Below are 27,485 nucleotides of genomic sequence, written 5' to 3'. Positions count from 1 at the left end.
ACCTGCTTACAAGTCCTCTGGGGCCCACACCTGCCCCACAACTGCCTTTCCAGATCTGGCTGCGCTTTTCCATTTGGCTTTTGAGGTGCGTTTACTTTAGTGAACAAACATGGTACAAACATGTGCCCGGCATGCCGTGTCCCCACAGCCCACCCTCACGCTCGCTCCCTGCCATGGGCTTCTCTGTCCCAGCCACAACCCACTAAGCACTCCCAGAAGAGGAGGGCATGTTCACGCCCGCGTGCACGGTGTCTGTTCTTGAGTATTCACACGGCGGCCCACCTACACCGGCTCCCTCACTACTGACGGCCCCCAGCGCTGTCCCCTAACCGCCACACGCAGGGGTGCGGGGTTCTGCAAACACTGCATGGGCTCCACTGTGCGGTCACTAACTCTGATCCGACCAGGCGTCCCGCTGGTGAAGACCAGACTCCAGTATCTCGCTATTCCCAACGGTGCTTCCAGGACCCTCTCTACATACATCTCAGCCACGCATACGAGCACATTCCCAAGATACGTTCCCAGAAAGGGTACATGCATTTTCAATTCTGACCAACTCGGGCTTCTCCCCATTCAGGAATCCAACACACGGCGCTGACCTGCTTCCTCCACCCACCCCACAGCAGCCCCTCTTGGGGCTTCCCTCAGCCTCTTGGACAAAAGACACTCTGGAGAGCCTGACAGACTGGCGGGGGCGGGGCTGCTCTTGTATGCACAAAGAGAGGGGGCCCCTCCACCCCCTGGAGGCCACAGGGCCTTTCTTCCCTGTGACATCTCAGCCCTGAGCCCGTGATAAAGCCACAGGCTAGGACTCTGCTCCCAAGCAGACCTGGGATTTTCTCTGGGACCTCAGATCTGCCCCCTTTTCTCACTTGTCAAGAAGCAGGGAGGAGACCAGGGAAGGAGCAGGAGGGTCACGCACACTGAAGCTCAAACGGAAACAGAATTTCCAGGCTCGGATAAAGGTGCTTGGGCACAGCCTTCTGGGTCCTAGAGACGGTCTTTGTTCCGTTGACTTCTATGTTCACCCCACTCAACTCCAGCAAACTGAGAAGGGAAGCAGGCCACTCCAGCCAGGTCTCAGGAAGGGAAGAGAGGGAGGGGACAGAGCAGCATTTCTGTCCCCTGTCCCCAGTGGAGGAGCCCCCCGGTGGTTCAGGACAAAAGCTCAAGGGACGGCTAAGCTGTTTGCTCACGCATCCACTATCCTTCTGGGGGCACGTCTTCCAGGTCCAAATATGACACAGACCAAAGCCGAGCTGCGCACCTTGTCCTCTTGTTGCTGCAAGGGAGGGTGCGAGAGAGGGAGCCCCGAGCCCAGTGACCCGACGGACAAAGTGTTCACTCCCTGCAGGGAGTGCTCCCCACAAACCCCAGCTACGGGTTTTCTCCAACAGCAGCACCAAGGTCCTTATACCGACCACGAGGGGGCGGCTCCAGCCACCCCCACCCCCAGCTGAGGAAACTGAGGTACCAGCAGTCCCAAGCCTTGACGCCTAAGCTCCAGCACCAGAGCCAGTCTGGCCTTCAGGTGTTTTTCTCCAACAGGACACAAGCGGGTACGTTTCTGCCCGTCTGTCTGAGTCTGTGGTCACGCTGAAGTTACAGATTTCAAACTTTCGGGGCCAGCGAGACCCTTATTGCAAAGAAAACCTCCAAGATCTCAAACGCACAGCACGGACAACAGAAGCACAGCTGCCGGGCCAGCCGCCACCCAGGCCGTAGACACTCACACAGCCGTCCCGTTCAGGAACTCCTCCACCGCCTGGCAGTAGATGGTGATGGCCACGCGGGCGTCGGCATCAAAGGTGAACTCCAGGCTGTAGAGGACGCGCGGCTTCTCGCTGTCCTCGGAGGGGCTGTCGGCACCATCTTTGTACCTGCCAGGGAGCAGAGGGACAGAGGTGGCGGCCTCCACCCAGCACAGCAGGTGCGCCCCCACGGGGCCCCTCAGAGGCGGCTGCCAGACGCGTAGAGGCCCACTCCCTGTTTGGGCAATAAGGCCGGACACTGCAGAGCCCTCCCTCCCTTGTGTCCCGCCCACAGAAAGAGAGGGGTCCTCTGGGTTTAGACACAGCCCCAGACGTCTTCCAGGTTTAACGTGGTTCTCAGCCTGCTGACGTGCGAGGCCGGATCGCTGTTGGTCGTGGGGCCGTCCCGTGCACTGTGGGGTGCTCAGCAGCATCCCTGGTCTCTGCCCCCACAGGCGAGGGGCACCCAATCCCCCGAGTGAAAGCGTCTGCGGACGCGGACCGACATCCCTGGGGGCACGGCCGGTTTGAAGACTGGAGTCCCATGAGCAGAGCCCTCTGTACTCACACCCTAGGAGCCCCTCTGGACTCGAGACCTGTCCGTGACCTTCTGGCTCCACAGCTGAGGGAGCAGAGACTGGGGCCGCTAGCTGCTGCCTCCCCTCGCAGGCATCTGTGACCACAGCGTGAGGCAGGGCGAAGGCTCACCTCACCAGTCGGAGAGAGTCTTTCCGGATGTTCACCAGGCTCCTCAGCGTCTTCACCGGCTCATGGGGGGCAGGGGTGACGTATGGAAACTAGAAGGGAAAAACCCAAAGCCATGCCCGGTGATCCCCAGGATGTGACAGGGATAGAAAACAGGGATAATCGGAGCACAGGCACGACTCCGTACACCCCAGCCCTTGCGCTCATTCGTACAGAAGGAAACCACAGGCCCAGCAGCCGCCACAAGGGACAAACAACAGGGACCAGAACCCTTAAGGATTCTGGCCACATAGATCCAGCCATGGTCCTCCAATTCCAGGGGGACCCTCAGTAAGCATAACCCGGCCCGAGGGGCCCTGGGGCTCTGAGGCCATGTTCCCAGAGGCGGGACCTGGTGCCCACTGCTGTCCTGAATAAAGTGGGCCTGCAAGGTAAGGATGATGCTCAGGAAAGACTCTGGAAGGGACTCACACACAAACACGCACACACACACACACACACACACACACACACACACAGGGGAGCGCTGGAAAATGGGAGATCTCTGGGAAATGTGCTGCAGCGGCATCAGCTCCTGCCCATGACAGTGCAGCACAGCTCTGGAAGATTCTGTCCTTGTGGAAGCCGAGGGAGGCACAGAGGACTGGAACCCCTTCCCGCCACTGCAGGGGAATCTACGATGGCCTCAAAAGAAAAGTTTAAACAATAACAGATTTACGGGAGGTCTGTAAGAGCCAGGCCCTGCCTGCGAGCTGAGGCTTCGAAGACGGAAGGTGAGGTTGCTACTCTTGCTCTCACAGACTCAGGAGGGCGGGGGACTCAGCACAACCTGGAAGCCCCAGTGGTCCCATGGGTCGGGGAGGGCAGCACTTGAGGCCAAAGCTCCTCGCCTCCCACACACTAAAGGATCAAGATTTCATGTCAACCAGCTGTTCCACTGCTAAAACAGCCTAAAGACCCCCGGGCCAGTGGACACCTCATCCCCTGCCAGGACCAGGGACACCCCAGGACTCAGCAGCCTTGGGAAATGGAGTCCAGCATCTCCTGAAAGAGAGGGTCTCCTGCCTGGCTCCTCACCCACACTGAGGCCCACCATTTTAAAGTACAAGACCCAGTCCCCTGCTCAGCACCCCCTCCCCAGAGGCCCTGACTAGTCCCTCTCAGTCTCTTTTGTCTCCATTCATGAATCTTTTCTTCACTGCCTGCACGCCAGGAGGGAAGAGGGTAGGATATGTCCTCCATCCCCAGCCCCTGGAGGAGTCCTAGGCACCCAGCAGGTACCAAATGTGTGCTGGACAAATGGACAGCAGCATGTAAATGTGTGCTTCCCTGATGACTAACGAAAGTGCATTTGTAAAAATGCTCACTGGCCATGTGCATGTCTCTTTTGGGTCACAACTCTCACCCGCTGTTCTACAGAGTGTGGCTTCTGTTTTTTTCTTTTTTAAAGAAAGTCATCCAAGAGGCCCGGGATCAAATCCATAACTATCCATAAGCCCCATAGCCTGGCTGCATTGCGCTCAGCAGTGGCTACCCTGTCCCCCAGTGAGCTATCTGCAGCCGTCCAACCTCTAAGGGGGCAGTGCCAGGACATGACCCCTGCACACACATACACACATCCAGCCAGTAGCTCTGCCCATGTGAGGTGACTCAGTGCCTGCTTATCCTCAAAGCTAGCTATGGATAGCGGAGGGGAGGACCTCGCTGCCACTGCCCACGTGCCTACCCCACTGTGACCCACCTGGACCGGGCGATTGCCCAGGAAATTCAGATCCATGTTCTCTCCAAAGAGGTAACCTTCAGGGTGAGGGGTGTCGAATTTCTCACCTCCCATGAAAAAGTGAGAGGCAAAGTAGTTTCCTGGTTAGGAAAGGAAACACAATTGTAGATTATAAGGCACGACACAGCCCAGGGGAAGCCGGTGATGGTTAACAGGCTCAGCCCTGAGAACAGCTCCATTTGGAGAGAAGCCTCGCAGGTTGTCCTTACCACTCGGCTCTAGCCCCAGCCTCAGCCCTTCAACCCGGCCCATTCAACGTCTGCACCCCAACACCCTTTGTGCTCCCAGACCTCTCCTCCCTGCTCAGGGGCATATCAGGTCTTCTGCTCCATTAACCTTTCCTTCTGTGGCAGTTGGAGTTGTGTGCTCCTCAAGGATATGTCTCAGTTCCACACCTACACCTGTGCATGTGACCTTAGTTGGAAATAGGGTCTTTACAGATGTAATCAAGAGGAGGTCACACTGAAGCACAAAAGCAGTAAAAATAAGTGTACCTGTAGAACTCAGTCAAGGGACTCACAAAATAAGAGGCTATAAAGTATGACACCATTTACCTAAAACATGGGGAGGAGAGGACTAAAGAATGGGTTCAAACTTAAGCGACCAGCAACTTCATACAGACTGCTATATGCAGAAGAGGTGACATACAAACCGAATGGTAACCACAAATCAAAAACCTGTAAAGACATGAAAAAAATAAAGAGGAAGGAACCCAAGTATATCATAAAGAAAGCCAACTAACCATGAGAGAAAAGTGCAGGAGAGGAGAGGAATGGAGAAAAACAACTACAAAAACAACCACAGAACAAGTAACAAAAATGGTAATACATACATACTTATCAACAATTACTTTGAATATAAATGGACTGAACACTCCAATCAAAAGTCAAAGGGTGAAAGAATGGGTAAGAAAACAAAACCAATCTGTATGCTGCCTATAAGAGACTCATTTCAGACCTAAAGACACCTGCAAATGGAAAGTGAGGGGATGGATGAGCATTCATCATGCTAATGGTGTGAAAAGCAATCTGGGGCAGCAATACTTACATGGGACAAGATAGACCTTAAAACAAAGAGTGTAACGAGAGACGAAGAAGGGCACTATATAACCAGAAAGGGGACAAACTAACAAGAAGTAAATATCTGGCAACCAAATACACAAGTTAATAACAAATATAAAGGAAGTAATGGACAGTAATACAATAATTGTAGAGAACACTAATAACCCACCTACATCAATGGATAGATCATCCAAACAGAAAATCAACAAGGAAACAGTGGCTCTGAATGACACACTGGACTAGATGAATCTCACAGATATATTCAGAACATTCCATCCTAAAACAGCAGAATACACATTCTTTTCAAGTGCACATGGAACATTCTCCAGATTAGATCACGTTAGGCCACAAAACAAGTCTCAACAAATTCAGAAAGATCAAAGTCATTCCACACATCTTTTCTGACCACAACACTATGACACTAGAAGTCAACAAGAAAAAATCTGGAAAGACCACAAATACATGGAGGTTAAACAACATGCTACTAAACAATGAATGGGTCAACCAATAAATCAAAGAAGAAACTTAAAAATACATGTAGACAAATGAAAGTGAAAACACAATGGTCCGAAATCTATGCAGCAAGAGCAGTTCTAAGAGGGAAGTCTGTAGCAACACAGTCCTACCTCATGAAGCAAGAAAAATCTCAAATAAGCAACCTAATGTTACACCTAAAGGAGCAAGGAAAAGAAGAACAAAACCCCAAGCCAGCAGAAGCAAGGAAATAATAAATGTCAGAGCAGAAATAAAGAAAATAGAAACTAAAAAAAAAGTAGAACAAATCAATGAAACCAAGGCACCAGTTCTTTGAAATGATCAACAAAATTGAGAAATCTTTAGCAAGACTCATCCAAAAGAGAGAGAGAGATAGAGAGAGAGGACTCAAATTAATCAGAAATGAAAGAGGAGAAGCAACAACCAGTACCAAAGAAACATGAAGGATTATAAGAGAATATTATAAACAATTACATGCCAACAAACTGGACAACATGGAAGAAATGGATAAATTCCTAGAAACATACAACCTCCCAAAACTGAATCAGGAAGAAAGAGAAAATTTGAACAGACCAATTACCAGAAATGAAATTGAATCAGTAATCAAAAAACTCCCAACAAAAGTCCAGGACCAGATGGCTTCACAGAGGAATTCTAACAAACATTTAAAAAATAGTTAATACTTATTCTTCTCAAACTACTACAAAAAATAGAAGGAAAGCTTCCAAATTCATTCTATGGGGCCAGCATTGCCCTGATACCAAAACCAGATAAAGACACTACAAAAAAGAGAACTACAGGCCAATATTTCCAATGAACACGGATGCAAAAATCTTCCAAAAATATTAGCAAACAGAATCCAACAATACATTGTCGGGCTCTGTGCTGACAGCTCAGAACCTGGAGCCTCCTTCGGATTCTGTGTCTTCCTCTCTCTCTGTCCCTCCCCTACTCACATTCTGTCTCTCTCTCTCCTTCAAAAATAAATAAACATTAAAAAAAAATTAAAAGACTCCAACAATACACTAAAATAATCATTCACCACAATCAAGTGGAATTTATTCCCAGGATGTAAAGGTCGTTCAATATTCACAAGTCAATCCATGTGATACATCACATCAAAAAAAGAAAGGATAAAAACGGTAAGATCATTTGAAAAGATGCAGATACAACATGTGACAAAGTACAACATCCATTCATGATGAAAACCCTCAATAAGGTAGGTTTAGAAAGAACAAACGTCGGGGCGCCTGGGTGGCTCAGTCGGTTAAGCGTCCGACTTCGGCTCAGGTCATGATCTCACAGTTCGTGGGTTCAAACCCCGCGTCAGGCTCTGTGCTGACAGCTCAGAGCCTGGAGCCTGCTTCACATTCCGTGTCTCCCTCTCTCTCTGCCCCTTCCCTGCTCATGCTGTGTCTCTCTGTCTCAAAAATAAATAAACATTAAAAAAAAAATTTAAAAAAAAAAAGAAAGAACAAACGTCAACATAATAAAGGCCATCTATGAAGAACCCACAACCAACATCATCCTCAACGGGAAAAAACTGAGAGCTTTCCCCTAAGATCAGGGGAACAAGGCAAGATGTCCACTCCCACCATTTTTACTCAGGATAGTACTGGAAGTCCTACCCAAGCAATCAGACAAGAGAAGGGAACAAAAGGCAGCCAAATCATTAAGGAAAAAGTAAAACTCTCACTATTTGCAGACGACATGATACTATATCTAAAAACCCTAAAGACTCCACCAAAACAGCTACTAGAACTCATAAATGAATTCAGGAAGGCTACAGGATACAAAATCAATGTACAGAAATCCACTGCTTTCTATACACTAATAATGAAGCAACAGAAAGAGAAATTGAGAAAACAATCCCACTTACAAGTACACCAAAATAATAAAATACCTAGGAATAAATTTAACCAAGGAGGTGAAAGACCTGTACTCTGAAAACTGTACAATACTAATGAAAGAAACTGAAGATGACATAAACAAAAGGGAAAACATTCCATGCTCATGGATTAGAAGAACAAATATTGTTAAAATGTCCATACGACTCAAAGCAATCTACAGATTTAACGCAATCCCTATCAAATACCAATGGCATTTTTCACACAACTAGAACAAAGAATCCTAAAATTGGTACGGAACCATCTAGAGACCCCAAATAGCCAGAACAATCTTGAAAAAGAAAAAGCTGAAAGCATCACAATTCCAGATCTGAAGATACATGACAAAGCTGTCGTGATCAAAACGTCTGGTACGGGCACAAAATAGACAACGTAGATGAACAGAACATAACACAAGGCCCAAAAACAAATCCACAATTATATGGTCAACTAATCTTTAGCAAAAGAGGCAAGAATATGTCATGGCAAAGGGACAGTCTCTTCAACAAATGGCTCTGGGAAAACTGGACAGTGACATGCAAAAGAATGAAACTGGACCACTTTCTTACACTAGACACAAAAATAAACTGGATTAAGTTTCTAATGTGGTGAGACCTGAGTGGCATCTCGGTGGCTCAGTCGGTTGGGTGTCCGACTTTGGTTCAGGTCATGTACAGCTCGTGAGTTCAAGCCCCACCTCGGGCTCTGTGCTGACAGCTCGGAGCCTGGAGCCTGCTTCGGTTTCTGTGTCTCCCTCTCTCTCTATGGCCCTCCCCCACTCGCACTCTGCCTCTCTCTCTCTCTCTCTCTCAAAAATAAATAAACATTAAAAAAATTTTTAATAAATGTGAGACCTGAAAGCATAAAAATCCTAGAAGAAAGCACAAGCAGTAATTTCTCTGACATCGGCTGTAGCAACAGTTTTTTAGATCCGTCTCCTGAGGCAATGGAACAAAAGCAAAAATAAACTATTGGGACTACACCAAAATAAAAAGCTTCCATACAGCAAAGGAAATTACGATCAAAGCTAAACAACAACCTACTGAATGAAAGAATTTGTAAATGACATATCTGATAAGGGGTTAGTATCCAGAATATAAAAACAACTTTTACAACTCAACACCAAACAAAACCAAATAATCCAATTAAAAATAGAAGACACGAACAGATATTTCTCTAAAGAAAACATACAGATGGCTGACAGACACATGAAAAGAGGCACAACATCACCCACCATCAGGGACATGCAAATCAAAACTACAATGAGATATCACCTCATACCCATCAGAATGGCTAAAATCAACAACACAAGAAACAACAGGTGTTGGCAAGGATGTGGAGAAACAGGAACCCTCAGTGCACTGTTGGTGGGAATGCAAACTGGTGTAGCCACCTGGAAAACAGTATGAAAATTCTTCAAGGGCGCCTGGTTGGTTCAGTCAGTTAAGTGTCCGACTTCGGCTCAGGTCATGATCTCCCGGTTCGTGGGTTCGAGCCCCGCGTCAGGTTCATGCTGACAGCTCGGAGCCTGAAGCCTGGAGCCTACTTCAGGTTCTGTGTCTCCTTCTCTCTCTGCCCTTCCTCTGCCTGTGCTCTCTCTCAAAAATAAATAAACATTTAAAAAAAAAAAAAAGAAAATTCTTCAAAAAATTAAAAGCAGAGGGGAGCCTGGGTGGCTCAGTTGGTTTAGCATCTGACTCTTGATTTCAGCTCAGATAATGACCCAAGGGCCATAGGATCAAGCCCCGTGTCAGGATCTGCACTGAGAATGGAGCCTGCTTAAGATTTTCTCTGCCCCTTTCCCCTGCTCACATGCGATCTCTCTCTAAAATTAAAAAGAAAAAAAAGTTAAAAATAGAACTACCCTACGATCCAGTAATCTCACTACTGGATCTTTACCCAAAGAATAGAAGAACACTAATTCAGAGGGATACAAGCACCCTAATGTTTACTGCAGAATTATCTACAACAGCCAAATTATGGAAGTAGCCTAAGCATCCATCGACTGATAAAGGATAAAGAAGAAGACGTGGTATACATATGTGTACACACAGCCAGAGGAATGTTACACAGCCATAAAAAAAAGAATGAAATCTTGCCACTTGCAATGACACAGATGGATCTAGAAAGCATTATGCTAAGGGAAATAAGTGAGTCACAAAAACACAACTACCACATGAGTTCATTCATATGTGGAACTGAAGAAACAAAACGAAAAGAAGGCAGCTGGGACGGGACGCGGCAGGGACAGAAGTACAGACATTCTGCTTACTGTTAGGTCTTTCCATGGGACATGAACCATGCAGTGCTCTTAACTAAAGGACTGAGACATGGGGCAGCACAAGGACCCTTCCAAAATCACCTAGGATCTGCACTGGGTCCTACGTACTGGAACTATCAGTGCACTTTAAGGTGCAGACTTTTTTAATAAATGTGAGGCCTGAAACCATAAAAATCCTAGAAGAAAGCACAAGCAGTAATTTCTCGGACATCTTCCCCACAACGGCCCTGTAGGGGCAGGGAACAAGGCACCCAAGGCCTGGCACGCAGCCTGTCACTGCACCTGACCCTGGACCTGGGCTTTAACCTTGCTTGGCCTTTGGCCCACCCCCGCTACCCTGCTTGCTGACCAAACTGCCCCCGTATTCCCTCTCTGCTTTACTCTCCCCCACAGCACCGTGCATGACCCGATGGAACTGTACACAGGAGGCCCCAACATCTTAGTCCAGTTTTAAGCTTTTGTGACTGGAGGTATAAATGCTACAATCTAAAACCTCCTGATGAAGAGGCAACAGACGATTTTTTTTTTTTTTTTTTGGTTTTCCCTATATTGTTTACATTTTCTACAATTAACATTACTTTTTTTTTTTAATATTTTATTTGTAAGTAATCCCTACATCCAAAGTGGGGCTTGAATTTACAACCCTGGGATCAAGAGTCTCACGCCCTACCAACTGAGCCATCAGATGCCCCAATTAACATAATTAACATTACTTTTAAAAGAAGAAAAAAAAATTTTTTAAGATTTTTTTTTTTTTTTTTAAAGAAGGCTCCACGCCTAACGTGGGGTCTGAGTTCACAACCCTGAGATCAAGAGCCTCCTGCTCTGAGCCAGCCAGGCACACAGTCCAAGAAAAAGTATTTTAAAAAAAATATGAGGGACACCTGGGTGGCTCAAGCGACTGACTCTTGGTTTCGGCTCAAGTTCCTGAGTTCCAGCCCCACATCGGGCTCTGCGCTGACAGTGTGAAGCCTGCTCGGGATTCTCTCTCTCCCTCTCTCTGCCCCTCCCCCACTTCCTCTCTCTGTCTCTCAAAATAAATAAATAAACTTAAAAAAAAAAACAAAAAACAAGAGACATGGTACAAGATGCGGTAGTATCACAAAACTGGAAGCATGTTCTGGAAAGACCAATGAATTGTCCACTAGTAGACTTAAGGGTGTGTGAATTATACCTCAATAAAGCTATTCTTAGGAAGTGGGGGAACCTGAGTTGTCAGCTGGGAGTTCATCAGTAAGTTTTTTGATATTAATCTTTAACGTGATTTTTTGGGGGGCAAAAAACTTGTAATTAGACACTATTCTTTATCAAAACCCTGTTAATTCCCATCTACTTATTTACGTGACATGAGTTCTCAGCTTCAAATGAAAACCAGAACCAGAGCTTGTGCTGACCTGGTCTCACTCCAGCCGTGGGTTATGTTCACCGTGACCACAGGAACCAATCAGGGACGAAAGGAGCCCACTCACCTAAGAGACACCTTTTTGATGTATTTTATGTTCGATGCGTATTTAGGTTTACTATTTATAAAAACTGTAACCTCAGGGGAGGTGCTGTGGAAAGACATATACAACGTGAGGAATGGGAAGCATGGGTTCTGAAGGAAGGGCGTTCGCGGTGTTATTCTGTGTTTTGCTAGGTTTTTCGAAAGTTCACGTTTTTAAAAGGGAACTTTTAGGGGCCCCTGGGTGGCTCAGTCGGTTGAGCTTCCGACTCCGGCTCAGGTCATGATCTCACGGTCTGTGAGCTCGAGCCTCGCGTCGGGCTCTGTGCTGACAGCTTGGAGCCTGGAACCTGCTTCAGATTCTGTCTCCCTCTCTGACCCTCCCCCGTTCGTGCTCTGTCTCTCTCTGTCTCAAAAATAAATAAACATTAAAAAAAAATGTTTTTTTAAAGGGAACTTTTAAAGGAAGAATGTGTGCACAGAGGACCAGGGAAGGAGTGTGTGTTCGTGCGTGTCTGCGCGTGCATACAGGTGTGTGGTGTACCCAGCTGCAGGGGTGTGCCGTGCATGTGTGTGTGTCTGGGCGTGCATGGTGTGTGTGTGTGTGTGTGTGTGTGTGTGTGTGTGCTGACAAGGTTTAGGACCAAGAGGAGCAGGCCGAGCTCTAAAGATGAGGGAGGGAAAAGAGCAAGAAAACACCATGAAGGGGAGAAACGAAAAGGCAGACAGACAGGAAGATGAAGGAGAAGACAAACCACCACCACAGCCACCGGGCTCTTTCCTCCATGCCCCCTGATACGGAACCCACGGAGGGGACACAGATCCTGCCCCTCCTCTCCATGCAGGATGATATCTGAGGTCCCCTCAAAGCCCCGTGACTTAGCCCCATGCTGAGGCCACCCCCACGTCCACCCCCAACACACACAGGGACAGCAGCCAGTGAATGGGGTCATCTCACCGACCTCACTGCAGGCTGCAAAGGGCGGCTGTTCGCACACAAGGAAAGAGCGGCGTGGGAAGACCGTCCCCATCAGAAGGGCTGAAAATCCTACGGCCACGCGGAAGGCCTGCTAGAGGCGATTTGGGCCCAGAAGCCCTGGCTATGGGGCACTGACACACTCCAGGACCTCACGGCCGCAGGGGAACCCAGACGCTTCACCTCCTGTGCACCGGAGGGATTCACACTCTGCCCTACTTACAGGTACCAACAGGTGACCAGCCACAAAATAAAGACCAAGGGAGACCCCCTCCCCTGGGGGCCTCCCAGCGTTCCCACACACAGCTCTGTTGTCCTTTACACGTGGACGGACACATGTGTTCATCATCTTTTACAGATGAGGAAAATCAAAACCACGAGGCTCCCGTTAGAGGCTGTTTCAGTGATGGCCGGTGCAGGTGGGAAGGTGCTGTCCCTTCCTCACAGGCCACAGAGCGAGCCAGGAGGGTTCCTGGGGCTGTTTTGTCTGGTCACTCTCAAATGACTGGTGGTATATACACATGGTGTACCAGGATCACCATTTACAACCCCAAAAAGGCAACACTCTAAATCATTTAAATGAATAACCCTGCTAAGTAGCGAGGCACCAGGACACTCAAACTGTCCCTGGGATCAGAGTAAAGGTCAAAGCCGGGAACATTCCACACCAAAACTGTCAGGGCCCCCCAGCAGGCAGGGTGAGGAGTGGAGTGAGTAAAAGTGGGATCCTAACATTCTCCCCAAAACACCCGTTCCACTCTAACCCTTCTTAGCTACACGTTCACAAAACCCAAGTTTCATCAAGAGACCAGAGTTTGGGACCCTGCTACAGATCGAATGTTTACTTCCCACCCCCTTCGAATTCACATGTTGAAATCTGACCCCCAATGTGATGGTATTGGGAGCTGGGGCTTTGGGGAAGTGACTAGGTCATGAGGAGGTGCTGTGAGGCATGGGATTAGTACCGTTACAAGAGGCCCTCCAGAATCCCCTAACCCAGCCGTGTGAGCACAGCGAGTAGACAGCTGTCTAGGAACCAGGAAGAGGCTTTCACCAGACACCGAACGTGCTTGCACCTTGATCTTGGACTTCCCAGCCTCCGGAACTGTGAGAAATAAGTGTCTGTTGTTTATAAGTCACCCAGACTGTGGTGTAGACACAGCAGTGCAGACAGACTTGGACATACCCACTGGGTCTAAGGTCCCAAGTCTGGACCCCTGAGAAGCATGTGCAGCAAACCCACCAACCTATGGGATCCCCACAACAGAAAGAAGCCCGGCGGGCTCCAGCCACCCGGGATCACCTGGGGACAGCCACCACCATCACCGCCAGGGCTTCATCAACTCTTGGTGTCACCCAAGACCTCACCGAAAAGCCCTCACCAGGTGAAGCAGCGAGGGCTCCTCCTCCTAGGCATCTGTTCCAGTCGTCCCCGAGGGGCCTCTGCACTGCTGGAGGGAGCCTGGGATGTCCCAAGGGACCTTGGGGACTCTAGGGCCAGAGTTCTTCATTGAGGATGAGAATGGAATGATGTGGAGAATGAAATGACTAGTGCCATGCTCTAGCAAGCTGGCGGTCTCAGGAAGAAGCAACACCTGTGGGCTTTGGTGAAGGGAGCCCCCTAGAGGCTACACCTGGGAGCCTGGACTCCTTCAGAGCCCCTGCCCGCACCCTGGCTCCTCGTGGGGACTCAGGCCGGGGGCCCCCACCTCCTGCGATTCTCAGCAGCGGCCCACCTTCCTTCCCCACCCTTCCAACACACCCGCACCTCCTGGCCTCAAGTCTCTGTGTGGTTCTAGGTAACGCAGGACACGCAAACTCGGTTCTAGGTACCACAGGCTCCCTCCTTGCACTCCAGACGTTCCAGACCAGAGACAGTGATGCTATCCCGAGCAGCCAACATCCCCATGCCTCAACCTACAGGGCCACGAACCAGTGATTCTGCTCTGCCCTCTGTGCTGCCTACCTCACCTTGCACCACCTTCCTGGCCCATCCTCTGGGATTCAGGCACTTTCTCCATTCCCTGTGACCCAATAGGCTGCTCCCACCCTGCCACTCAGCAGGAAGGCCTCTTACGAACTCCCTGCAAGCCCGCTCCATAGCAAATCCTCCTGCCCCAACAGTCTTCACAGTAGGATCATCACTGTTCTTCTTTATTTGTTGGTTGGTTCACACTCTGTCCTCCTCTGCCCACGACCAGGGATCACATGCATCTTCACTGTCCTGTATCCCAGTGACCACCACCCTGGCTTGCATACAGGAGCCTGGTAAAAACCAGTTGAATGAACGGAGGAAGGTGGATGACACAGTTACTACGATTTGACAGCAGAGGAAATAGGAGGCACAGAGCGGTCACACGACCCGCTCAAGCCACAGCACCAGCCAGAGGTGGCGTCCTCACTGAAGACCTGTGTGGACCCCAGAGCTGCATGCTGCACACTCAACTACTCCAGCCCACTGTGTGCTCTTCCCACACCGCCATCCAATTCTCCAGTCTTCGGTGGACACCGACTGATGACCTACAAATTCAGCTCTATCCTGACACCATCCACCTGGAGACAGCATCAGATCCCACAGATGAAGGGCTCAGCCCCACACCACTGCCCCCTCCCTTCAGATGCCAATCCCCAGTCCGGGTGGTCACCTGTCAACCGGCTATAAGCTGGACATTCCCACGACCCCCCAACTAATTTGCTCGAGCTGCTCACAAAACTCAGGAAAACAGCTCACTTACCAGACTACTAGGTCACCAGCTAAATATAAAAGGACACGCCTCGGGAACAGCCACATGGAAGAGATGTCCAGCGCAAGGATGGTGGGAAAGGCGCGGGGCTTCCACGCCCCCTCTGAGTGCTCCACCCTCCCAGCCTCTCGCTGTGCTCACCAACCCAGAAGCCCCCTGAACCCGGCCCTTCAGGGTCTTCGTGGAGGCTTCGTCTTACGTGGGCTCGGCTGATTCAATCACTGGCTGCTGGCGACCCTCTCGATGTCCAGCCTCTAACCACAAAGTTGGCTCCAAACGCAGCCAGGCCCCATCCTTAGGTGCTTCCCCGAATCTCATCAACATAAACTCGGGTGTGGTTGAAAGGGGCTTGTTATGAGTATCAATACCAAATTCCAAGAGTTTTTTAGAAGCTCTGTGGCAGGAACAGAGAAAACACATCACAATGTCCCCTGTCTACCCCCCGGGTAAAGCAGGACGTTAGACACCCTGCACAACCCACTGCTAAGAAACACAGCTGGTGCTGGGCCCCAGGACACAGGGCGTGCGTCTCATGCTGCCCCAGTCTCCCCTACTCCAGTGGGGCTCGGAGAGGCGGGGCGGGGGGGGGGGGGGGGTGGCGCTGAGCAGGCGTAGGCAAGGGCTGGGAACAATTCACTGATTCCACAGGCCATAAACTCCTCTCATTCCCTAACGGGACAGATGTTCCCGGTTACCAGCTTCCCGAATCCGCTGTCACTAGGCCCCAGCTGGGCCTGACCAATGTGAGATGAGAACATCACAGTCCCCGAGTGATCTCAGGAAAGCATCTTCAGGCTCGTGAAACACCCTGCCGATTCCCCCTGAGCCAAAGTCATGCACGTACAGACAAGAGCGCTTCTCTGCTGGCCACATGCAGCCTAGGTGACCTAGTATGGCCTGGCCTGTGTCCCCATCAGTAACACCCAGGCCTCAGTAAAAAACACTGGGAGCAGACTGATGAGGACAGCTCAGGATGTCCTCAGGATAAAAGGAGCCAATAATGCAAAGGAGCCTTGCACATGTGAAAAGGCATCTGAGAAACATTCGATTCCCAGCCCCTCCCACCCCCCTCCCAAGCATGAAAGCCTTACCACAGCCGGACCATATTAAACAAAAATCTCAGGGCACCTGGGTGGCTCAGTCGGTAAGCGTCCGACTTCGACTCAGGCCATGATCTCGCGGTCTGTGGGTTCGAGCCCCGTGTCGGGCTCTGTGCTGACAGCTCAGAGCCTGGAGCCTGTTTCAGATTCTATGTCTCTCACTTCCTCTGACCCTCCCCTGTTCATGCTCTCTCTCTCTCTCTCTCTCTCTGTCTCAAAAATAAATAAATGTTAAAAAAAAATTTTTTTTAAACAAAAATCTCTCAGTCCCCAACATCACAGAGGAAAGAAAGATGACCTGAGAACAACTTTAAGCAAAGACCGTTTCACTGAGTTCCAGACTAAGTGCTTGTAGCCACCTTTTGTAAGAGGAGGGGTCCTTCTCTCTTCTGGAAACAGCCTCTACCAATAGGGGTGGGCCCCAGCAGCGGCCCAGCTCCGGTCCCCTCGACAATGCTCGTTGGCCAAGATGGACACCCGGTGGTGCTGGACCAACACACGGTTCTCTCTCCTGTGGAAGTGGATCAGACACCGGAGGACTTGGTCCTTGAGGACCCCTGAGGGATGGCAATCAGGTACGGGCAAGGCACAGCAGAATGACACTGAGTCCAGAGGGGACACGGGGCTTTTGTGTTCTGGTGGCTTCCACATCTTGGGTCCCAACCTCAAGTTCCAGAGACCCACCCCCACCAGGCTTCCAACACATTCCGTTCTTGCCTAAGCTAGTCTGCATCAATGCCATAGTGACAGACAATTTTCAAGAATTAAAAACGTAACACAAAGCACTTAGGAAAGAACTCATGCAAATCAGTGAGAAGGGAGACAATCCAATATGAAAAATATGCAAATGATTTCCACACCTCACAAAAAGAGGAAGAGAAATGGATGGTAATTTACATATGTAAAGGTGCCCAACCTCCCTGGTCATCAGGGAAAGTAAATAAAAACTACAATGAGTGGGGCGCCTCTTGATACAGACTCATGGCCTTGATCCCAATGTCATGGGATTGAGCACCACGTCTGGCTCCATGCTGAGCGTAGAGCCTGTTTGATATTCTCTCTCTCCCTCTGCCCTTTCCCGCCCCGCTAACGTTCTCTAATTAAAAAAAAAAAACAAAAACAAAAAACAAAAAAACTACAATGAGACAACCATGGCTAAAGTTACGAAGAAAACCAAACACACACACCCGACTCTCCCCAGGAGAGAACGCACGACAATCACAACTCTGCTCTGCTGATGAGGGTGCAGGTTGGTGCAGCGGCCCCACAACACCTCAAAACCTGCTGCAAGCCCAGCACACACAACCAACCGCTCGGCACCCACCGCCAGCTGGGACCATGGCCCCCAAGAGACAGGTCCTCAGGGGACTGAAAACTCGCAGACACAAAAAGTAGGGTGGTGGGTGCCGGGGACCGGCGAGTCTGTGTGTAAAGGGCACAGAGTTCAGCTGTGCGAGAGGGAAAGAGCTGCACAGGGAGAGGGCAGTGGGCAGCTGCACAACAGGGATGTCACTGAACTGCGCACTTCAAACGGTTATTAAGATGGGCACTGTTGGGGCGCCTGGGTGGCTCAGTCGGTTAAGTGTCCGACTTCGGCTCAGGTCACGATCTCGCGGTATGTGGGTTCGAGCCCCGCGTCGGGCTCTGTGCTGACTCCTCGGAGCCTGGAGCCTGTTTCGGATTCTGTATGTCTCCCTCTCTCTCTGACCCTCCCCCGTTCATGCTCTGTCTCTGTCTCAAAAATAAATAAACGTTAAAAAAAAAAAAAAAAAAGATGGGCACTGTTATGTGTACTTTACCACAATTAGGGAAAAAATGGACCCAAAGAAATCTGATCACGGGCACCAATGCAGTCACAGAAGTGTGCACAGCAGCGCTTTTCATAAGGGCTCAAACTGGAAATTCCCCCAACGCCCCTCCCCATGGATGAAGATGTGGTGGCATCCACAGACACTGGACTCTAACACAGAGGAGGCCAAGCTGACTAGTGTCCCCATGAACGGTATGAGGGCCTCCTCACTGCAGAGGAGCAAAGAGTGGCCAGTTCCAGCTGTCACATTCAAAACAGGCAAAATCACCTCTGGTGGACTCGGAAGGGAGCCTCCCAGGGAGGAGGGAGGCAAAGATTGGGAGGGGGCACCAAGGGGGTTTGGGGGCTGCGACTGTTCCATTTCTTCAACATGTTCACTTTGTCATCATTCATCAAACTTATGATTTACACGTTTTCTAAATGCGTGTTACTCTTCACTTTTTTTAAGTTGTTATTTACTTCGATGTTAAACAAACACATGTAGACAGTCCTGCACTTAATGGTTTGTCTTCTGAGTTTTAGACTTTACAATGGTGCAAAAGCAATATGCATTCATCAGAACCCACATTTCAAATTGTGAATGTGGATCTTTTCCCCAGATAACCGTCTGAGGTAGGAGCCTCCCCTGGGGAAGATGGGCAGGGCAGGAGCCCCAGGTCCAGACAGCCATGCGGTCACAAGGTAAGCACTCGTGCTTGCGACCATTCTGAGCCCAGAGAACCATTTTGGTTTTCGCTGTAAGTATGGTATTCAACAAACATGAGATGTCAAACACTATCACCAAACCAGCTTCGTGTTGGTGATTTTGCCCACCCGTAGGCTCACGAAAATGCTCTGAGCGCATTTAAGGGAGATGAGGCTAGGTTCGGCAGGTTCGATGTATTCAATGCATTTTCGATGGGGACACAACCCCATCACAAGTTGAGGAAGATCTGTGTATTATGGATATACGCACACATTTTTTAAACAGTGCACAACCGAACACAACCCCGAAAGGCCCCCAGGGAGTCTGGTCACTCAGGGATGTCCTGTGGGTCAGGTGTGGATAACAGAAGGCTGCAGTCATCACAACGGTGGATGCCAGGGCCGCCTGGAGGGAGCCAGCACAGCGGTCTGCCCACCTGGGGGGGTCGGGCACCCAGGACCAAGCGAGAGGGCACGACTCAGGATCAGGCAGGATGAAAGGGCAGGGAAAGTGGCTCCAGGACTTCTTTTAGACACAGAGGTGGGGAGACATTCCATCAGTCATTCCTCGAGGCTCGCGCCTCCTCACCTGGCTCCATGACTAAGCAAACCAACTGATCTCGTGTTAGGCAGCGAGGGCCCCTCTCCCACGCGGTTCCATGCCATCAGCTTTTCTGCAAACAGCAGAGGGTGTGGGCCTCATTCTTCCTCCTTCCCACTCCCATCCTGGAGGGGCGGCCACCCCCTAAGGCCCAGGCAGGGGCTGAGCCTGCTTCTCCCATCTCTGAGGAGCTGGGCAGACGCAGGGGCAGTGAGCGGAACTGAACAATTCCCCTGTTATTTACTGAGGCCGAATCAGGCGCCACATGGTGGTGCATGTGACACCATCTGCCCTTTTATGGGACACCATTTTATGGAGCGACACGGAATCCTGAGGGTGAGTGACTGTACACAACCACACAGAAACGCACACAGGAAATGCCAAATGGAACACGACCCCATGAGAACGACCGGTCCGGACAGCACTAGGCTTGGGAAGCGAGGCAGGCGGCAGGGGTCACTGTCCACGGGGGCCATCCAGGAAGTGGAGGCCGGCCTCCAGGAAACTTCTGGGCCCGCTGAAAAACAAAAGTTCAGCAGGGCAGGGTACGGTCCCACCCTGCCAGCTCACGTGGACTCTCGGAGCCAGAACTGGAAGAGGCCTGGGGAACCAGAGGTTAACCCCAGTGAGTCAGGGAAATGGGGCCAGAGAGCAAGCGCCTGGCTCAAGGCCACAGGTTGAGGACAGACTCAGGCCTCAGGACTCTGAATCCAGTGCTCCTCCCACCACACAGGCTCGATCTCATGTGCTAAACTGATCTTCCGTGACTTTCCGTGTTTGCGGATGGGTGTGTTATAAACACAATACAGGCCGCCCCAACCGTGAGGAAGAAAACACACGTATGCGCTCACACACCAGTACAAACCCACACCCCTTTTATCTTGGGCTACCGGGCCCTCAGTGCCACGGCTCACTGGAATGGCAGCAGCCACTGCCCTGGCATAGGATCAAAAAGCCCAGTGGCCGAGCGGCCAGACCAGCACAGGCCTGGGTTTTCTTCCCCGCGTGCCAGGCTGCACAAACATGTGGAGCCGGCTCACGGACGTGAGAGTCCAACAAAGCCCAGGGCAGCGAGGCTGGCAACGAGGTTAGCAGGAGCTGACGGTCTTGTTATTTTCAAGTCAACAAAAAGTGACGGTGTGTTAACAATTCCCAGAGAAACTATGACAAGTCCCCAGAGTCATTGTGCCCTGACGCATGCCCTGAACTGAATACACGATGCAGGGACCTCAGAAACAAACACAGAGCTCCAAGCCTCTCAGAACCCTGAGGGCAGGCGGCACTCTCACCGGGGGACCCACCACACCTCAGCTCCTGGGCCCCAGTGGCCGGCTCCTGAACCCCAGTAACCCAGGGTCGCTGCTGCAGGGAAACGGGTGCTCAGATGCCCACCCACCATGGCCCGTTCAAATTGTTTCCTGTTGCTGTTAGTTTTTTACTGTTTTTACCTAAAACATAACAGCGGAAGCTCAGAAAATACAGCCTGTTTATGCAGCTCTTACAACGATAAAACCCAAACCAAGTTCACATGAGCAGAAACACAGAACTAGTTCTCTTATGAGCACAGCACAGGTGACACGGGGAAGCTGAATATGAATCCAGCTGAACCACACGACGCTGGTGACGATGGTGCAAAGTCTCTGAGCAAGAAGGTGAACCTGGCCCTGGACAGGCAGAGCCTCCTTCTCCCCATCCACTATCCTACTGTCACAGACACACGGGGCTCAGAACACAAGCTCACTCCCTTGGGACATGATGGCCCAGGGACCCAGAATGCCCCTAATGATAGAGAATGTCCGCCTTCATCTCAAACTTCGGCCTCAGTTCGTTTCTTCAGGTGCCAAATAAATCAGTCAGCAAGGCCCCACCCTGGAAATGGGAGACCCTGACACGAGTGTTCGGGATGTTTTTACACTGCCAACAAGACCTAGGCTCACAGCAAAGGTCTTGCACATGCCCTGGGCCCCTCCACCACCTGGCAGCAGACCCAGGAGTCCTCAGATCCCCGGCAGACACCCCACGGGATATGAGGAAGCCCGCTGTGAGCAGTCCGTACACTGAGGAGGTGAGGTTCGTTTCCTTCAAGGCCTGTTGCACGAGCATCTGTCAAACGCCTACTGTACACGAGACTCAGATGCTGGGTGACGAAGGCCAGGGCTGATTTCCAGTTCCTCCACTAGAGGACAAAAGTCTAGGGTCACAGGACATGGCAAGGCTCCGGCAAGATAAAGGAGGTGAAAACACTGTGAGAGCACACGCACAAACAAAAGGTTTACATCTCGGGCATATCTCCCCCCGCCTCCCCTGCCTGGGCCGGTAGGTCACATGTCTGATCGTCCCTCCTTCTGACCCTTCTCATGGGTGACCTGGTCCCAGCACGACCTCCCTCAGACACCAGGGCAGGGCAGCCAGCAGCGCTCTGAGACACACAATTAACAGTAATGAGAACAGCGGGAGGACAGACCGCGGCAGCAGCTGCCCACGGCCACGTCCTCTGTGGCTGCAGCCTGCGCTCGCTTCCGCATGTCCGCACCTTCTCTTTAGGAGCTCGCCGTGGTGTCCTAAGTCCTGCTCTGACCCGCAACTGGAGACCGGCCGGCTGTGTGGTCACGGCAAGGGAGGCCAGACACAAACCCTCACAGTTACGGAGCTGACTTTTTGTAAAAGTGCAAAGGTGGCCTGATGGAAAAAGGACAGTCTTCTCAACAAATGATAATTAAATAACTGAATCCCCACATGCAAAGAAAAGACCTCGGAGTTTTACCTGAGACCATACACACAAGAAAACATTAACTCAAAATGGATCATAGACCTAAATGCATGAGCTGAAACTTTTCTAAAACTTGTATGGAAAAAACAGAAAATCTTTGTAACCTTGAACAAGGTAAAGATCTCCCAGCTATAACTCCAAAAATATTAACCATTAAAAAAAAATCGATAAATTGGGGCACCTGGGTTAAGTTGGTTAAGCATCTGACTTCTTGGTTTCAGCTTGGGTCATGATCCCATGGTTTGTGAGTTCCAACTCTTTGCTGACAGTTCGGAGCCTGCATGGGATTTTCTTTCTCCCTCTCTATCCCTCTCCTACTCGCGCATGTGCTCTCTCTCACTCCTTCCCTCTCAAAATAAATAAATAAACTTTAAATCACAGACCTGATAAACGAACTGTATTACTGTATCCAGAATAATGGAACTACTACTCAGTAAGATTAACAATCCACTTTTTTAAAAAAAATGAACAGGGGCGCCTGGGTGACTCAGTCGGTTGAGTGTTGGGACTCTGGCTCAGGTCATGATCTCATGGTTCGTGGGTTTGTTCCCCGCGTTGGGTTCTGTGCTCACAGCTCAGAGCCTGAAGCCTGCTTCTGATTCTGTGCCTCCTTCTCCCTCTCTCTCTGCCCCTCCCCCTGCTCACGAACACTGTCTCTCTCTCTCAAAAATAAATACACATTAAAAATTTTTAAAAATAATAAAATAATAATTTAAAAAATGAACAAAAGACAGAAACAGACTTCTGCCATGTGCGCCTCTCTCTCTCTCTCTCTCTCTCTCTCTCACACACACACACACACACACACACACAGTATACAAATGGCTAATAAGCACATGAAAAGATGCTCCACGTCTTCAGTCATCGGGGAAATGCAAATCAAAACCACAATGGGATACCGCTTCATGCCCACAAGGATGGCTACAATTAAAAAGGTAGGCCAACAGGGTGCCTGGCTGGCTCAGTCTGTAGAGCATGTGACTCTTGATCTCAGGGTCCGGAGTTCAAGCTCAGCTCCAAGATGGGCAGAGAACCTACCTGTTGGGCAAAGAGCCCAGTTTAAAAAAAAAAAAAAGGTAGATAATAATAAGTGTTAGCAAGGATGTGGAGAATTGGAACCTTCACACACCGCTGGCGGGAATATAAAATGAAGCAGCTGCTGTGGAAAACAGTCTGGCACTTCATCAGAAGGTTAAACACAGAATCACCATATGACCCAGCAATTCCACTCCAACGTGTATACTATAGACAATTAAAAAGGGCCACACAAATGTTCAGTGTTCATAGCAGCGTTATTCATAATAGCCAAAAACCGGAAACAACCCAAATGTTAACTGGTAAATAAACAACATGTACTATATCTGTACACAAAGGTACAGACACCTGTTACCACGTGGTAGAACTCCGAAGACGTTGTTTTAAGTGCAAAAAGCCACACACCAAACTACATGTTGTGGGGCACCTGGGTGGCTCAGTTGGTGAAGGGTCCAACTTCGGCTCAGGTCATGATCTCACAAGCTTGTGAGTTCGAGCCCCGCATCGGGCTCTGTGCTGACAGCTCAGAGTCTAGAGCCTGCTTCCGATTCTGTGTCCCTCTCTCACTCTGCCCCTCCCCTGCTCGTGCTCTGTGTCTCTCTCTCAAGAATAAATAAAATGTTAAAAAAAAAAACTTAAGGGGCACCTGGGTGGCTCAGTCAGTTGGGCATCTGACTTCAGCTCAGGTCATGATCTCACCCTGTGTGGGTTCGAGCCCCGCGTCAGGCTCTGTGCTGACAGCTCGGAGCCTGGAGCCTGCTTTGAATTCTGTGTCTCTCTGTCTCTCTGCCCTTCCCTACTCACACTCTGTCTCTCTCTGTCTCTCAAAAATAAATAAACATTGAAATAAAAATTTTTTAATTAAAAAAAAAGAAACTACAAGTTGTATGATTCCTTTTCTTTTTTATCTTTGAAAGAGAGTGCACACATGTGCACATGAGCAGGGAAGGGACAGAGAGAGAGGGGGAGAGAGAGGCAGAGAAAGAATCCCAAGCAGGCATGAGGAGGGGAGGGACAAAGAGAGAGGGAGAGCGAGGGAGAGGGGGGAGAGAGAGAATTCCAAGAATGCTCCGCACTGTCAGCACAGAGCCCAACACGGGGCTCGAACTCACAAAGCCATGAGATAGTGACTTGAGCCGAAACCAAGAGTCAGACCTTTAACCAACTGAGCCACCAAGTGCCCCTGGATGATTCCTTTTATATGAAGTGTCCAGAGAGGGCATATTTTAAAGACAGAAGCCAGATCAGGTGGAAACCGAGATGGACTGCAAACAGGCACAATGAAACTCTGGAAGGTGATGGAAATGTCTAAAACTGATTTGCACAGTTGTATAAATTTACTGGAAGTCAACAAATCATACATTTACAATGGATGAGTCATATGACATACAACTCGATAAAGTTGCTTAAAAAGTAAAATGAATAAATAAATACAACGAAAACAAAGCAAATGTAATTAAATTTCAGCTAGGTACTGTTGCAGTACATGCTGAAAGTTCCACAAACAAAAGAAAATTGGACAGATGTTAAAAGTTCCCACCACAAAAAAAAACAAAAAAGTGATGAGGATGCTAACTCACCTTATTTCCTGACATGTACATTTATGAAATCATTAGACTGCACACCTTACACTTACATAATGTTATATGTCAATTAAGTCTCAATAAAGCTGGGAGGGATCAGTGCTACAGATATGTTAAAAAATATTAGCATCCAGGGGCGCCTGGGTGGCTCAGTCGGTTAAGCGTCCGACTTCAGCTCAGGTCATGATCTCGCGGTCCGTGAGTTCGAGCCCCGCGTCGGGCTCTGTGCTGACAGCTCAGAGCCTGGAGCCTGCTTCAGATTCTGTGTCTCCCTCTCTCTGACCCTCCCCTGTTCATGCTCTGTCTCTCTGTCTCAAAAATAAATAAACGTTAAAAATTTAAAAAAATATATTAGCATCCAATTTTTCTCTCCTCAATATTATCGATGAAATTAACAGAGACCTGAGAAGATAACTTTCTCATAAAGCGATTGAATGGTCCACAGGGCCAACCCCTAAAAATCATCTGAAATACCCCTGGGGACCTTGTCCACCCTTGGAGAAACATACTAAGGTCCTGCTAAGGTCATTTCTGCCTCAGACTGACCCTCCCTGAGCAAGGTGGCCTGAGGGACAAGGAAGCCCAGGGGACAGGTTTTGGACTGGACAGGTCCAGGCAAGCACTGCTACGGTGCTCTAAGGTAGCCCATGACATTCACCTGCGTGCCACCCTAATCGATTATTTGTGGCTGACTGGCATGTTCATTAATGGCTTCTGAAACCAAGTCCAGGCTTGGTGACAAAGAGTGTCCTGAATGATTAGCCAGGTCTACCACACAGAATCTGAAAGTTGTGTTATAAAGGCCTTGTACTTGTGGTTTCGTCCAAACACCCAAATGAAGGAACATCAAGTATGTGCCCTCGTCCTGGATTAACATAGGAAATGCCACATTAAACTCTGATATCTCTGCCATGCTACTGCTAACTGCTATTAGGGTCTGAAATGTCCACCTAATTTCCTTTTTAAACCTTTAGAGCAATTAACATTTTAGGAGGACTTTCAGCGCCAGTCACTGTTCTAAACACTGTACAGGGCTCAACCCATTTTACAGATGAGGAAACTGTGACCCAGGGGGCTACGCAACTTGCCTCCAATCACTCAGCCAAAGACAGGCTGGAAGAACATCGGAGATGAAAGAGAATGAATTCAAACAACTGCTTCATGAGACGTGGGGATGTCAGCCCGCAGGCCTTCAGGGATCCCCACACCAGGCTGGGCTGCCCTGCGCTTATACTTGGGACACAAGCAGGCAACAGTGGCTTCTGCCCACTTCGGCCTCACCCCCTTCTGACTGCCCCAAAACGCTGTGCTAGTCTCCACCCCTCTATTCTCCCAGACACTCCCCCTTTTGGGGCTTCCAAAATCAGCACAGAGCAGTTCTTAAATGTGAGTGGACATCAGACTCATTTGACAAATGAGTTTAAACGCAGGTTGCTAGGCCCCAGCAGGTCTGAGGCAGGGCCTGGGAAATGCATGCTTAACAAGCTTCCCTACCAGTGGGAGTGGGTGGTCCGCGGCTACACTCAAAGGAAACCTGGCCTGGTGGGTGCGTGAAGGCCAACTGTGAGGCCTACAAGACCCCGATAGCAGATCAGATTCTTCAGAAGCCAGGATCAGGTGATCCAACCGAAAGACCCCCTGAGGTCCAAATTCTCTGTTCTTTTTCTTCTTTCCAAGGCAAATGACCCCACGAGGAGATGGAGAGGAAAGAACCCAAGCTAAAGTCCTGGGTCAGTCCACACTCTTTAGAGGCAGCAAAACAGAGTGTAAACAAGTCCACAGGGGTCAGATTTGTGGTCCTGCGCCTAGATGTGCTTCCACCCAGGTCTAAGACCTTGGGAAAGTCACTTCCTTGCTGCAGGCTCAAGTCTCCCTGCCACGGAAAAGGAGACCAGAGAACCAGACAGGTCTCCTCCAACCAGTCTCCTGTTCTCCAGCAAGGGCTCCAAGCCTTACCCCATCAAATCTCCTTGGGCCCAGCCCCTCTCCTGCCACCCCCCATTCACGTACACACAGGAGAGCTAAGCCTCTGTCCAGATGGCATGGGCAGTGTTCAGAACTACTGGCCCAGTCTTCACACCAAGCCACCAAAGAAAGCCCAAACTGACGATGGTGTGATGTCAATCCCTTTGACAATGACCACTTTGTAAGCGCAAGCTAAGCGCCGAGCACCGTGCTAACCCCTCACCAGCATCGCGCCCCGAACCTCATCCCAGCCCTAAGGCTTTCCGGTGAGTCTCCCCTGTGTGCAGACGAGAAAAGTGAGGCGCCCAGAGGCGAAGTGACTGACCCAAGGTCACCCAGCCGGGACGGGGCAGGCAGCCCGGGGCTCCACCCACGGCCCGAGTGGAGGTCGCGCGGAGCCCCGGGCCGGGAGGAGCAGGGAGGGCAGCGGGCCGGGCAGAGCCCCCACCGCACCCTCTGCGGAGAGCCTCGCGCGGGCGCGCCCTGCCCACCCGGGTTCCGGCCCAGGTCTCGCCCTCCGCTCCCGGAGCCGAGCGGCCGCTCACCGGACTTCGGGGGGTAGCGATAGGCCGAGTTCGCCTGGATGTCGATGTCCTCCACGCCCGCGATGCGGCGGCTCAGGATGGAGCCCATGGTGCACGGCGAGCCGGGCCGGGCCGGCCAGGGCCGGGACGCGGGCGGCGGCGGCGTCCTCAAGCGGACATGCCCCGGACCAGGCCACACGGACACTAGCCCACGGCCGCGGGCGCCTCGGCCTCCGAGCCCCAACCCTCAGCTCCCCTAGGCCCGACGCCACGGCGGCCCTCCGCCCCCC

The 27,485-nt window shown here is 50.3% G+C and overlaps 1 protein-coding gene across 4 annotated transcripts in view; it reads right to left on the bottom strand.

The window, feature by feature from the left end:
• Positions 1-27,485, bottom strand: part of MGRN1 (mahogunin ring finger 1) — a 54,500-nt gene extending 27,015 nt beyond the window's left edge. For 3 of the 4 annotated variants that reach the window (XM_049637450.1, XM_049637452.1, XM_049637453.1), the window contains exons 1-4: positions 27,217-27,485; positions 4,198-4,316; positions 2,460-2,548; positions 1,734-1,880 (exon numbers count right to left, since the gene is read on the bottom strand). In XM_049637450.1, the coding sequence (XP_049493407.1) occupies positions 1,734-1,880; positions 2,460-2,548; positions 4,198-4,316; positions 27,217-27,304 (443 nt within the window). In that variant the 5' untranslated portion in view covers positions 27,305-27,485. The remainder of the gene's footprint in view (positions 1-1,733; positions 1,881-2,459; positions 2,549-4,197; positions 4,317-27,216) is intronic. The other variant, XM_049637449.1, reaches the window with a different exon arrangement.

Source organism: Panthera uncia, chromosome E1 (assembly GCF_023721935.1).
Source record: "Panthera uncia isolate 11264 chromosome E1, Puncia_PCG_1.0, whole genome shotgun sequence".
NCBI lineage: Eukaryota > Metazoa > Chordata > Mammalia > Carnivora > Felidae > Panthera > Panthera uncia.
This window is presented reverse-complemented; position numbering and strand designations above follow the sequence as displayed.